This window comes from Podarcis bocagei (assembly GCF_964188305.1).
Source record: "Podarcis bocagei genome assembly, chromosome: 17".
Taxonomy (NCBI): Eukaryota; Metazoa; Chordata; class Lepidosauria; order Squamata; family Lacertidae; genus Podarcis; species Podarcis bocagei.
Genome location: NC_138143.1, coordinates 15,689,479 through 15,703,678, shown reverse-complemented (window position 1 = coordinate 15,703,678; position 14,200 = coordinate 15,689,479). Strand labels below are relative to the sequence as shown.

At 47.4% G+C, this 14,200-nt stretch overlaps 1 protein-coding gene across 1 annotated transcript in view; it reads left to right on the top strand.

Moving 5' to 3' along the window:
• DENND4C (DENN domain containing 4C) overlaps window positions 1-14,200 on the top strand; it is an 86,313-nt gene that overhangs the window by 57,660 nt on the left and 14,453 nt on the right. Inside the window, exons 18-24 of the mRNA XM_081176050.1 lie at window positions 1,055-1,183; window positions 2,832-2,976; window positions 4,422-4,568; window positions 7,283-7,408; window positions 9,012-9,158; window positions 9,730-10,901; window positions 13,609-13,789. Of these exons, the coding sequence (XP_081032176.1) occupies window positions 1,055-1,183; window positions 2,832-2,976; window positions 4,422-4,568; window positions 7,283-7,408; window positions 9,012-9,158; window positions 9,730-10,901; window positions 13,609-13,789 (2,047 nt within the window). The remainder of the gene's footprint in view (window positions 1-1,054; window positions 1,184-2,831; window positions 2,977-4,421; window positions 4,569-7,282; window positions 7,409-9,011; window positions 9,159-9,729; window positions 10,902-13,608; window positions 13,790-14,200) is intronic.

Below are 14,200 nucleotides of genomic sequence, written 5' to 3'. Positions count from 1 at the left end.
CCTAGCTGTCACATCAGGTTTGGCACAGGAATAAGGAAGAATGTGACTTTTGTTTGGGGTGGCATGTATGGGTGGTGAGGGGAATTTCGGGCCCAACCCCTCATTATTAGCTTGGCTTATTATTGGTATTATCATCCCCCCCCCACCTCCTCCCTGCCTTTTCTTTCCTCACTCTGAGAAAGGGCTAAGGGGATCCTTCTTCAGAGTGAGAACTATATATGAGAGGGCCTGTGCCGTACCAACTTGGAGATCTGTTTTAAACTTAAAATTCATTTTTGAAAGTTTCTTTTAAAAACTATAAACCTTCCTTCCGGCTCCGCTGCTGTCAACCAACCCTCTCCAATGGGACCTTGGTTGTCGAACGCCGCAAACCCGGAAGCAAGTGTTCTGGTTTGCAAACTTTTTTTTGGAAGCCGAACGTCTGACGTGGCTTCCACGGCTTCTGGTTGAGTGCAGGGGGGGGGAAGGAGATTTGGGGAGGGAGAGCGAGAGGTAGGAAGGGAGAAAGAGAGAAAAATAGGTGAAGGGGTTAATTGGAATTATTAAAGATTGGTAAAGGATTTAAGAGATTTAAATTTTTATAAAGATTCTATAAGGAAAGCAGAAAGCAGAAAGTCAAAGTATTGGAGAGGAGATCAGCGTAAATGAAAACATGAGACTTGTGGTTTTGTTACATATGATTTTATTTTTGAGTTGTCTGCTTATTTTGGAGTTGTTTGCTGTAAAGAATGTATATTATGTGAATAAAATAATAAAGGATTAAAATAAAGGAAAAAAGAAAGAGAGAAAAATAAAATTCAGAAAGTAAAGGACTTCCAGTTCTTCGTCTGCCTGCTCTATATAAACAATATTCACTTCATCCACTCCAGTATAACACCGAACAAAGCCACTTTCTGTGAACAAATGTGATCTTCAACCCTGAAGTCCAAATGTCATTATTTCATTTTCTTTTTCGTGCAGAAAATCATAGAGGAAGCCTTTTTATCTTTTGCAGGTAGTCACATCTGGCGCCGAAGTTCCTTCTAACAATATGAACTTTTCCATCTTTTACCAGGTGTGCTATAGGGTTGTGATGCTGCTCTGTGGACTTTGGGGCCATCCTGTTCTGGCTGTGAGGGCCCTCTTTGAAATGAAAATTGCTGGCATAGCACCCAATGCCATCACATATGGGTACTACAACAAGGTAAGCAAGCAATGGGGTGAGCGGTTGGGGGAGACCACCATCAAGGAAGCCCTTACACACCGTGTAGATTCCTCTTATTCTGGGTGATGACCTTGAGGAACCTTCCTGTTTAGGCCTGTTCTTGTTGTTTTGTTGTTTAGTCGTTTAGTCGTGTCCGACTCTTCGTGACCCCATGGACCAGAGCACGCCAGGCACTCCTGTCTTCCACTGCCTCCCGCAGTTTGGTCAAACTCATGCTGGTAGCTTCGAGAACACTGTCCAACCATCTCACCCTCTGTTGTCCCCTTCTCCTTGTGCCCTCCATCTTTCCCAACATCAGGATCTTTTCCAGGGAGTCTTCTCTTCTCATGAGGTGGCCAAAGTACTGGAGCCTCAGCTTCACGATCTGTCCTTCCAGTGAGCACTCAGGGCTGATTTCCTTCAGAATGGATAGGTTTGATCTTCTTGCAGTCCACGGGACTCTCAAGAGTCTTCTCCAGCACCATAATTCAAAAGCATCAATTCTTCGGCGATCAGCCTTCTTTATGGTCCAGCTTTCACTTTATTTAGGGCCAATTCTGAAAGAATGGTACGTGCTCATCGTATTTTGAAAGGAATCCCTTGAGCCACCTATCTGTTGCAACTGGTAATGGATCTCACTTCTTCATCAGTCAAATCTGTTGGATATTTTTCAGGGCATTGTCCCATAAATGTTAAAATTCCAGCAGCTCTCAGGTTTAGTTGTTAGTGAGATTGTTTCAAAGGGGGGAACCCCAGAGCACAGCTTTGGTGCAATATAGCATTGTATAGGAGGGTGGGAATGCTTAATGCATTGAGTTTTGGGCTGTGGGCGAGGTCGTTAAGGAAGCGAGGTCGTTAAGAAAGAGGTTAAAAAGAGAGGGAGCAAGTACACAGCCCTGCTTTACTCCTCGGTTTATGATGACAGGATCTGTCATTTCATTCCCTGATGTTGTTCTTATACGGCAGGTGTTCTTTGTATAAAGCTTTTTGATCAAGTAAAGTAATCTGGGTTCTAGGCCCATTGTTCTAGGCCAATTTGGTCCATAACAGCCCCCTGTCAACAGTGTCAGAAACAGCCTTAATATCTAGGAAGGCCACATAGAGATGTTCTGCCACTGGGGAAGTGGTAATTCTGTATTGATTTGTTTTGGATGTTTGTATGTGTTGCCACATATGGGACGCGGGTGGTGCTGTGGGTTAAACCACAGAGAAGGTCGGCGGTTCGAATCCCCGTGACGGGGTGAGCTCCCGTTGCTTGGTCCCTTCTCCTGCCAACCTAGCAGTTCGAAAGCACGTCAAAGTGCAAGTAGATAAATAGGTACCGCTCTGGCGGGAAGGTAAACGGCATTTCTGTGTGCTGCTCTGGTTCGCCAGAAGTGGCTTAGTCATCCTGGCCACATGACCTGGAAGCTGTACGCCGGCTCCCTCAGCCAGTAAAGTGAGATGAGCGCCGCAACCCCAGAGTCGGCCACGACTGGACCTAATGGTCAGGGGTCCCTTTAACTTTACCTTTATGTGATGCGAATAAAAGGTTTGATGATGAATATAGCAATGTCCCTGAGATTGCAGTAGATAAATGTCAGTTATTTGAGTTTGTTAGAGCATTTTGACCACGGGAAACATGTGCTTAATCATCTCACTTTTCCAGGCAGTTTTGGAGAGCCCGTGGCCTAGCAGCAATCGCAGTGGTATATTTCTCTGGACGAAGTTGCGAAATGTGGTGCACAGCATGGCACAATTTAGGCAATGTCTCAGAAAGTCAACACAGTGTTCGCAGGCTATTTCAATACCAGGTAATCCTACAGACCAGCTTCTGCAGAATCTGGGCATAAAGAGCTCTCTCGTTGGCTTTAAGGTAGCATCAGGGGATTTCATCAAAGATCCATGTAACATAATTTGAGAAGCATCAAGCTGTATCTTGTTGGAAAGAGAGTGGGGAAAAGGCACCTTTCCCCACCCCTTGTGAGACTACCCACAAGTATTCAGATTCTGGACAATGGTTTGTCAAGAAACAAGTTGGGAAGTTTTTGCTTCTGTTTCTGATTAATAACAGCTTTCCATGTCCTCCGAACCTGGGCAATTTGTGGTTAATTTCAATTCCGGTTGTTAGAACAAGACCATTTCAGCTTTTTTTCATTAACCAAAAATAAGATGATCTACAGTTTATGATGTGATGGCATTGCTAGAGATTTTGATTCCCGATTTTTTTAAAATTTACATATGCTTTATACGTATATAATTGTGTTTTCTCTTATTTTTGTGAAATCGCTCAAGGGCGTTTTATGGGTGAGCGATTCATAAAAGGACTGTGGGACCTCGGTTTTAGAACGTAATCTGTTCCGGAAGACCGTTCGACTTCTGAAAAGCTCGAAAACCGAAAGCAGAAGCCTCAATTCAATAGGGGAACTCTAAACGGAAGCCACGTAGCACGTTCGGCTTCCGAAAATCGTTGGAAAACCAAAGCAGTTACTTCCGAGTTTTCGGTGTTTGGGTTCCAAAATGTTTGTCAACAGAGACGTTCAAGAACCGAGGTTCCACTGTAATTAAATGCATGCTAAAAGAAAGCGATAGGGACGCGGGTGGCGCTGTGAGTTAAACCACAGAGCCTAGGACTTGCTGATCAGAAGGTCGGTGGTTCGCATCCCCACGATGGGGTGAGCTCCCGTTGCTTGGTCCCTGCTCCTGCCAACCTAGCAGTTCAAAAGCACGTCAAAGTGCAAGTAGATAAATAGGTGCTGCTCCGGCGGGAAGGTAAACGGCATTTCCGTGTGCTGCTCTGGTTTGCCAGTCATGCTGGCCACATGACCCGGAAGCTGTACGCCGGCTCCCTCGGCCAGTAAAGCGAGATGAGCGCCGCAACCCCAGAGTCAGCCATGATTGGACCTAATAGTCAGGGGTCCCTTTACTCTTTACTTAAAAGAAAGTGAATACGAAGCTGAAACTATCTCTTTGCTGCTGCACTGGAGGGATGGAGGAGGAGAGAGTTATTCTTGATGGTCCAGTGCAGGCTTCGTCAACCTTGGCCCTCCAGATGTTTTGAGACTACAATTCCCATCATATCTGGCCACTGGTCCTGCTAGCTAGGGATCATGGGAGTTGTAGGCCAAAAACATCTGGAGGGCCAAGGTTGAGGAATCCTGGTCTAGCGCTTTCTCTGAATGCAGCTAGCCGCTGTCTCTTTTCTTTTTTAAAATGTTCATGTCTTTTGTATCTAATTCACTGTTGTTCCTGTCTTCAGCTCCTCAGCTGCACACGGGTGGAAGTGATGGGGACACGGTGAGCCATGATAGTGTGACTAGTTCTAATGATGCTAACAGTGGGGAGCACACCTTCTTCGTCAGAGACTTAGTCAGGCTTGATTCCATTGCTAATCACTCTAGCACAGGTACTAGATACGTTGGGTTTCACTAACTGCACACCCTTCTCCTGGTACAGTGGTTCCCAATTGGTGGTCCGTGGACCCCAGAGGGGTCCGTGCGACCCAACCGGGGGGGTCCGCGGCACCATGCTCATAACAAAAACTACCATAGAGGTATCAACATTTTCAAAAGCGGGGGTCCTACTTTTGGCTTTTGAAAAACAGGGGGTCTGCAGTCCTTAGCTCATTGGGAACCACTGTCCTAATACATTGCTGACTTGAATTTCCCTTGCGTCGTTCTCTCTGTTTGCAAGAAATTGTGTACTGTGAAATTTTGAGAGTTGAACAGCCGAATCCATCAGGACATAGTTCACGGGGTCATCATCAGGAAACAAACGGCATGTGTCAATCACAGGGTTCAGGCATAGAAGTATCTCACTGGTGTTGTTCCACATCTCATGATGTGGGTCCTAAAGGAGGAATAACTGGGGACAATATTAATGGGAAAGGGGGGGGGGGGGACATGACACAGTGCTGTTGATTAATAATAAGGAAATGTAGCTTTGTGTCAGCTTGGAACTTGAATTCGCCCACCCTAGAGCAATTTCGTCTTCAGAAGCCAGTGGATAAGGCAAATTCTTGTACATACATGTAATCTGTTGATAAGAATAGAGCATGCTGTTCAAATTACAAATTGGCAAACAGCCTGTTGGCAGGAAAAGCATTGTGTTATATGTATATAAAAATGTATATTTGAACTTGGCTTACGTTTCGGGGAGGGAAAAGGGGAAATTGCTAAGAAGCAGCTGAATACTCAATGTGGAATATAGTGTTTCAGCCAAAGCAGCAATAACTTGCATCAGGTAGAAACTATAGATTGTAACCAACATTTGGTGGCCTGATACGAATGTGCATTGAGGGTTTTCTTTGGTTTTTGCTTAGCTCTCTGTAGTGTATTTTTATAAATACTCCTTAAATGTTTTCTTCCCCCTCTCACTCAGCCTTTTAAATGATATATGTTATGCATTTTAAATAAAGACAAAACTGAAGGCATTGCCACACACAGATCTTCCTCATAGCCTGTCCATGTTTTTCCTCCTCTCTCACTTTCTGGACTAAACTTTCTGACATCTTTCCTTTTTAAAGCATTTTGAGTCTCTCTTTCCTGTGTAGATGGCCTGGCTGTTTTTGCCTTGTAGAACGACTAAACATTCCTTCTCTCTGATCTCTCTTGCTCTGCTTCTTGCTCTGTGCTGTCCCTTGGTGCCGCATTTGTCCTTGGTGTGGGGTGCAGACTTGCATGGCGCGAAGCCTTGGAAGCAAATGTGCACTAATTCTGCCCTTGAATGTTAACCACTCCAGGTAAATTTTCCCATTTATTAATGGGGTTCTTTTGTCACTTGATGCACAAAGAGTAGTTAGAGGGTTTTTTCCTCCTTAACCTGATATTGTAAACAATGACCAGTTGGTGTGACACACTTACTTGTAAGAACGAAGTTAGGCACTTTCCATTAATCAGTTAATCACAGCTTGGGCACAGTGCCAGGAAGCGCCCCTGGCAAAAAGCAAAAACACAGATCCCCTTTGCCGTTAAGCAAGCTATCCTATAAGGAGGGGTGCTGCAGAACTTCTGTTCGGTACTTGGCACAAATTCATGTTGCATGCATTTCTGCTTCTGACCATCTTCGTGCACCTAATGGACTTAACGAGGGGGCTATAGCAGAGAGATACTGGGTTTTCTTAGGCTCTTTGACCGTTGGGCAGCTGCTGGCATTGGCAGCCACTGAGATCCCTCATTCTGCTGAGCCTGAAAGGAAGATCAGCAGCACGAATGAGAAGCTGGGGATTTCTGTGCTGCAAGAGGCCTAGACCCCAAGGCACAGCAGAGGTCTGACTGGTTAATTCAGTAGGATTTGGCCCTGTATATGTGTAACGGGCAAGTAGCTAACAGCAGTGGGCTAACTAGCTTCTATCCCAGAGAAGAGCAGACTAATGCATATTATTGTGGGGTATGTGGTCAGTGCTGTTTTTCTAGAAAAAGGTGCTGGAACTCACCATGAACGTCTCCCTTGTTCTCTTATAATGGTGGCGCTGTGGTCTAAACCACTGAGCCTCTTGGGTTTGCCGATCGGAAGGTCGGCAGTTTGAATCCCCGCAACGGAGTGAGCTCCCATTGCTCTGTCCCAGCTCCTGCCAACCTAGCAGTTCGAAAGCACAACAGTGCAAGTAGATAAATAGGTACCGCTGTGGCGGGAAGGTAAACGGTGCTTCCGTGTGCTCTGGCACTCGTCACGGTGTCCCATTGCGCCAGAAGCAGTTTAGTTCTGCTGGCCACATGACCCGGAAAGCTGTTTGCAGACAGACACTGGCTCCCTCAGCCTGAAAGCGAGATGAGCGCCGCACCCCATAGTCGCCTTTGATTGGACTTAGCCATCCAGGGGTCCTTTTTACCTTATAATGGCCGTAGGAATGGTCCTTATTCCTCTGGGGAGAGTTACCATTTGTCAGCTTCAATAACGTCCTGCTGAAAATTCGCTCTGCAGATCAAACAAACCTTTTCATCCTGTCTCTGCTGCTGCTCTTTCCCCTTCGCACTCCAAATATTATGTGAGGGTAATTTTTGTGTGCAAGGCACCGAGTTTCTCTCTCCCCCCCCCCCCCGTAGTGTAAAACATCAAATGTGGGCTTGCCGATTGGGAAATAATTTGCTAGAAGGTCTGTTGCATTTTTCCTCCCTTCAGGTGCTCAGTCCGATCAGGGTTACGGTTCTAAAGATGAACTTGTAAAGGATGATGCAGACAGTCTTCATACAACAGATACGCTTGTAGAAAAAGCGCTTGTTGCCAAAGGCGACGACTTAATTGGAGGTATGGCGTTGACAATTTTATTCGCTTTAGTGGTGCTTTATTAAGTAAAGCAAACGGACCTTGTGCGTTTTTGATCTTGCTAGGGAAAGCACACGTTCAGTATGTTTACAGCCTCCACCTGAATCTTTCAGAATAAAAAGGTTGGAGAAACAAACAATAATTAAAGCGCAGCTAGAGTTCGCTAGGCTGTGCTTTTTAATAGCAGTACAGTGGTACCTCGGGTTAAGTACTTAATTCGTTCCGGAGGTCCGTTCTAAACCTGAAACTATTCTTAACCTGAAGCACCACTTTAGCTAATGGGGCTTCCCGCCGCTGCCGTGCCACCGGAGCACGATTTCTGTTCTCATCCTGAAGGAAAGTTCTTAACCTGAGGTACTATTTCTGGGTTAGCGGAGTCTGTAACCTGAAGCGTATGTATCCCGAGGTACCACTGTACATAGCCAGGAGAAGTCCAGCTGATTTGAGCCTTCTCTCTCATTGTTGACGCTCTCTGTGCAACATAGCTGTCGGAGACCCTTGTGCATCGAGAGCTGGGAATTTCAGGGCAGAAAGGAGCATAGGGTAAAGTGCTTACTCTTGCCACTGCTCACTCACCTGGAGGGGATGGGGAAACAGGTAGCAACAACAAGGAGAAACAGCAAGGGCCCTGGGCTGGGGGTGAGTGAGTTTGGCAGTGGGTCCGCTTGCTGGAATGTGGGCTGAGGTTTGTAACCAGGTCTGCTAGTCCTGACTAAGCGACTACCAACAATCTGTCTACTATGTGAAATACTGAGGGTGAGGATGCTTAGCAAGTACATGTCCTAAATTGTGGAACACCCTCTCCAAAGAGGTCTTGCATCTCCTCATTGCTGGCCTTTTTAGTCTGCAGCCAAAAGTTGGCTTTTCAGGGAAGTCTTTGGGCTGTTTTAGGGTGCTGTCATCAATTTCATTTGCAGCCACTATTCCCTGCCCCCCCCCCACGGCTACCTTTTGTGTGTGAGAGTGTATGGAATTAAACTCTGTTTTGTTTGATTAAAGTTACGTACCGCTTGGTTGTAAAAAACAAAACAAAACACCTCAAAGTGGTTTAAATTTAAATATTTAGCTAAGTGTAAGTTCCAGAAAGAAGGGACACGGGTGGCGCTGTGGGTTAAACCACAGAGCCTAGGGCTTGCCGATCAGAAGGTTGGCGGTTCGAATCCTCGCAATGGGGTGAGCTCGTGTTGCTCAGTCCCTGCTCCTGTCAACCTAGCAGTCTGAAAGCACGTCAAAGTGTAAGTAGATAAATAGGTACCGCTCCGGCGGGAAGGTAAACGGCGTTTCCGTGCTTCTCTGGTTCGCCAGAAGCGGCTTAGTCATGCTGGCCACATGACCCGGAAGCTGTACGCCGGTTCCCTTGGCCAATAAAGCGAGATGAGCGCCGCAACCCCAGAGTCAGCCACGACTGGATCTAATGGTCAGGGGTCCCTTTACCTTTAAGTGCCAGAAAAGGATTGGCCTGGCCTAAAATCCATTTTATAAAATGGTAGAAATGATACTTCTTTGCTGCAATGCACTGGTTTTGAGCTTCTGTTTTACTGACAGAGCATTTAACTCTTTGCCCTCTCTCCCTTCCCTTTTGAAGAATTTTGCGTTGCCGGTGAGTCTGTTGAAAAGCCACATCATCATGCGGAACCACACAGTCCGGTTGAAGTATCTTTGCACCCGTCAAGCAGCATCGTCAAGATTCCCTCTTGTGTTTTTGATAGCACCGGCAGGAAGAGCAGCAGCGGTGAGTTAGTGAACACACTTTGGTTATTGTAGCTATAAAACGGATGGCCAATTAGGCAAGCCTGATCCTGCCCAAGAAAACATCTTTGATGTGTCAGGTGCTGGAATGTGTATAGGAACAATAAAGACCAGCGCTTGTGAGCATATTCAGAATGCCTTTTCTCTCGCTGAGATGTTTCGCCAGACATCTGGGATTTCCTGCAGTGGAAGAGGGAGAGAAATAAATCTCTAGCAACTTTTGTACAGAATTAAGCCCAGCATTAAAAAATACTAGTTTGGCAGGTAGGTCCCTTCTGAATTTTCCAGTAGTCTTGGCCAGCAAGAGGTTTAGGACTGTAGCTGTTTTTGTTTTGAAAGTAAAGTGTCCAACTTTAATATGCTTCTTGGAAAAGCATGTTGAATGTAACGTGTAGTTTTGCCTGCCAGCTCATCAAATTATTTTGCTTTTATGTTTTTTGTGGTTCCTCTTTTGCATTCTCCTGTACTTTTCATGCATTTTGCATTCACTATTTTTGCATTTCCTGGATCGATGCATCGTTTTATTCATGCTCATGCTCTTTGTATGTTTAAAGGAACGGGATCCAGTCCTCTTTTCATAGCTCAGGATACCGTTGAAGATTCCGTGTTTGACAGCAACACTTCTCCGAAGAGAACCAGCGAAAAAGGGAATAAAAAACAGAAGCTTTTTTCAGAAAGGAGCTGCAGCTTCAGCTCCGAAAGCAGGGCAGGCATGTTGCGGAAGAAAAGCAGCCTGGATTTGAATACCAGCGACGTAGCCATCATGATGGGTGCGGATGCAAAGATTCTTACGGCGGCTCTGTCCGGAACCAAAACGTCACCGCCACCCCACGTGAACAAACCCCACAGCTTTGACACCGCAGGTGGCGGGCTGTTCTTCTCTGCCACAGACACGACTAGGACTCGTGCGAGCGAAAATATTTGGGAAGCAGAGTCTAGGTCGTCCCCTGTTCCGGAGGAGCCTGAGGAAGGGCAGGAACAGCTTGAAAATGGGCACGACGACCACATGGCCAAAGCGGAGATCGCCAACCCCAAACCTCTTGAAACCGCGCAGCCCCAAACGGAGCAGGCGGAACCCAAAGACGCAGCGAACAAGAGAAGTAGTTTATATGGCGTGGCCAGGCCTGTTGAGCGAGAGGACGTTCAGGTGGGCTTGGACCCTTTGTCTTTGCTGGCAACCGAGACCGCAGAGCCCAAACCCGCCAAAGAGGAGGAAAAGTTGATGTCGCCGGTCGTGGCGCGCAACCTGGCCGACGAGATCGAAAGCTACATGAACCTGAAAAGTCCCCTCGGCAGCAAATCTTCCAGTATGGAGCTCCACAGACCAGACAGCGTGGGCCAAGAGGCAGCCTCCCCATCTCTCCTAGGCCCTTCTCTCGAGAGGAGGTCGAGCTTGCCCTCCGATTCCGCTCCGCCAGCCCAGGTTCCGAACGCGAGCCGGAAGAGCCCCGCCGTCTCCAGGTCCAAAACGTTCACCGGGAGACCCAAACAACTGGCCCTTTCGCGTAGCCAAAAAGAACGGTCGACATCTTTGACGGGCTTGGGCAAAACTTCGCCGCAGGCGTCGTTGGGCGCGGTCGTCACAACTCTGTCTGGTCTGAAGCTAGACCACATATTATCGGGACCTAAAATGGACGTCCTGAAGTCTGGAATGAAACAAGCGGCTCATGTCGCCAGCAAAGTGTGGGGTGCTGTGTCCTCAGCATACAGCTATTCAGATGATGAGGTAAGTTTGAATTTGTTTATTTTTTTAAAAAACCATTTTTATTTGGTTTACAAATATAATTTTATAACAATCCATATATAGAGACCCTCTGAATCTCAAGACCTACCCGCATCCCCTTCATGGGTCCTGTTGTCAATATTTGAAACCGTATATTATTAAGTCTATATTTTATATCAATTTATATTATCCAAAACGTTTGTTACATTCCAAGTGAGGTTAAAATCCTGCTGATGTTTTCATCTGCTTGCAATGATCTCCTAAATATATTATGCATTTCCCCCATTTTTTTTAGTTTTTTAGTTTTTGTCTTCTTGGTTCCTGAGCTGTCCCGTCAGTTTTGCCATATTCCATCAGCTTAGTTTGCCATTCCTCTCTGGCGGGGACTCTTTCTTCTTCCCATCTTGAATTTATATATATTTTTAATGGTTTCTAGGAGCCTGGTGATAGCTTGCTCTTTACAGGCAATTCCCAATTTTTGTGGGGGTTACATCCTGCTTTTCCATGTGTGTAATAGCGTGTATTGGAAGCGCCCTGGAGAGTTCTCCTCGCTCATGCGGAGGCGCTTTCAGAATCCCAAAAGAAGAGAATGTCCTCTTTGGGGAGGTCTCCTCATGAGCTGGAGGCATATCAGGGCTTTGCTGAGGCCTCCTTGGGACACGGGTGGCGCTGTGGTCTAAACCACTGAACCTCTTGGGCTTGCTGATTGGAAGGTCAGCGCTTCGAATCTGCACGACGGGGTGAGCTCCCATTGCCCTGTCCCAGCTCTTGCCAACCTAGCAATTTGAAAGCATACCAGCACAAGTAGATAAATAGGTACCTCTGTGGCGGGAAGGTAAACGGCGTTTCCGTGCGCTCTGGTTTCCGTCACGGTTCTCCGTGCGCCAGAAGCGGTGTTGTCCTGTTGGTCACATGACCCAGAAAGCTGTCTGTGGACAAACGCCGGCTCCCTCGGCCTGAAAGCGAGATGAGCGCCGCAACCCCATAGCTGCCTTTGACTGGACTTAACCATCCAGGGATCCTTTACCAGGGGTCAGCAACCTAAGGCCCACGGGCCACAAGCAGCCCACAGGGGTCGTTTTACCGGCCCACGAGCCGCTTGCTCGGAGAGTCCCCACGAGCTGCGCTAAACTGGTGCAGCGCAAAGCAGGGACTTGCTTTTGCAGCACCTGAAATTGCATCTGCGCAGACACAGATGTCGGAAATCGTGGGCGCACACGCGATCCGGCCCACGGAGGGGGTTCTGCGGCAGTGAACCGGCCCAGGCAAGGTAAGCCTTGCTGACCCCTGTCCTTTACCTTTACCTTTTTACCTGCCTAACAGCTGACTTGCAGGCTGCAGCCGCTGCTTCCCCGCCCATCAGCTATGGAAGCCGCCCCTGCTCTCCAGATCATGTGGCTTCTTTGACTGGCACAAGTGCAGGGAAGAAGCTGCCCTGCGTGTCTGCTCCGCAAGCCGTCCCTTCAGCTGTTCTGGTCCATGGTGGAACCACGATGTCCCTCTGGCTCGCATGCGTGGACCAGAGGGACAGGATAATAATAATAATAATAATAATAATAATAATAATAATAATAAGAAGAAGAAGAAGAAGAAGAAGAAGAAGAAGAAGAAGAAGAAGAAGAATTTATTATTTATACCCCGCCCATTTGGCTGGGTTTCCCCAGCCACTCTGGGCGGCTTCCAACAAAAGACTAAAATACAATAACCTATTAAACGTTAAAAGCTTCCCTAAACAGGGCTGCCTTCAGATGTCTTCTAAAAGTTTGGTAGTTATTTTTCTCTTTGACATCTGATGGGAGGGCGTTCCACAGGGTGGGTGCCATTACCAAGAAGGCCCTCTGCCTGGTTCCCTGTAACTTGGCTTCTCGTAGCGAGGGAACTGCGAGAAGTCCCTCGGCACTGGACCTCAGTGTCTGGGCAGAACGATGGAGGTGGAGACGCTCCTTCAGATATACTGGACCGAGGCCGTTTAGGGCTTTAAAGTTCAGCACCAACACTTTGAATTGTGCTCAGAAACGTACTGGGAGCCAGTGTAGGTCTTTCAAGACCGGTGTTCTATGGTCTCGGCGGCCGCTCCCAGTCACCAGTCTAGCTGCCGCATTCTGGATGGCTTCCTCAGCTGGCTGTGCAGAAGCAGCAGCAGCAGCGGCTGTTCTACCCCAGACATCAGCTGCTAGACCTTCCCCAGAGGAGGGAACTTTGGATATGGGGTTTCAAAAAAGAGCCCCTTATACTGTGAGGTCTACTCCTTTTCGAAATGGCAAGGAATTTCAAAAGCAGTTTGTTCTGTGAACAGCCTGCTGTACAGAGGGATGGGGAAGGTGGCCCAGAATTCCACCAGCTGCGCTCAAACCCATAGACGCAACTAAAGAAGGTCACGGGAGCCTGGCTGCATATTCTGTCTGTGTATTAAGGCTGTTTCCCCCCCTCAAGCAAAGTTAAGTTTCCCAGTTCTGTTCCCACATAGCTGTGTGCCTCCAAATTCCTTCTGGCAATCCTCTTCTGCTAGCTGTTCTTTGTCTTCTGTCTACAATGAGTTGGCTGCAAATGCTAGGCATTTAGGAGACAATTGAAATACAAGTCCACTACCTTGCTTTTTTTTCTAGAGTGATAACTGAATGTCAGAGAAGCAACGTGGGTTGTCATTGATAAGAGATATTGAACTTGCCTGTCATTTCTCTTCCCCCCCCCCCTCCCCTTTCATCTGAAGGAAGAAACCAGCCGACCTGACTTCACCTTTGCTGCTGGCTTTGAAGATCATATTCTAGGTGTCAATCAGCCGCCCAAAATGGGAATCGCAGGGCTTGCCACCAGTGAACTCGCCCAGAGCACCACCAGTCTTGGAAGCAGCAACAGCAGTGGCGACGTAGGGAGACAGCACTTCCAAGCAGGTATTCTCCTCCCCTCGCAGCTAGAATGGGCTGTCTGACACTTGAGATCAAGGTGCTGAAAAGTTCTAGTTGCCAGGTAATTTGCAGGTTTAGAAGAGCCCCATTTCAGAAACTCCTGGGTTAGGTGTTTGTGGCATTCAGCATCGAGGAAACCAGGAGGTAAATATATGAGCTTGAATCCTGCTGGTAGACAGCTGCCCTGGACACAGAATTGACCTGCACCTCCATGGACAGCTGTGAGTCCAAAATGACTCCCAGGCTGTGTACCTGGTCCTTCAGGGGCACAGTTACCCCATTTAGGACCAGGGAGTCCTCCACACCAGCCTGCCCCCTGTCCCCCCAAAACAGTACTTCTGTCTTGTCAGGATTCACCCTCAATCTGTTAGCCGCCATCCATCCTCCAAAGCACAA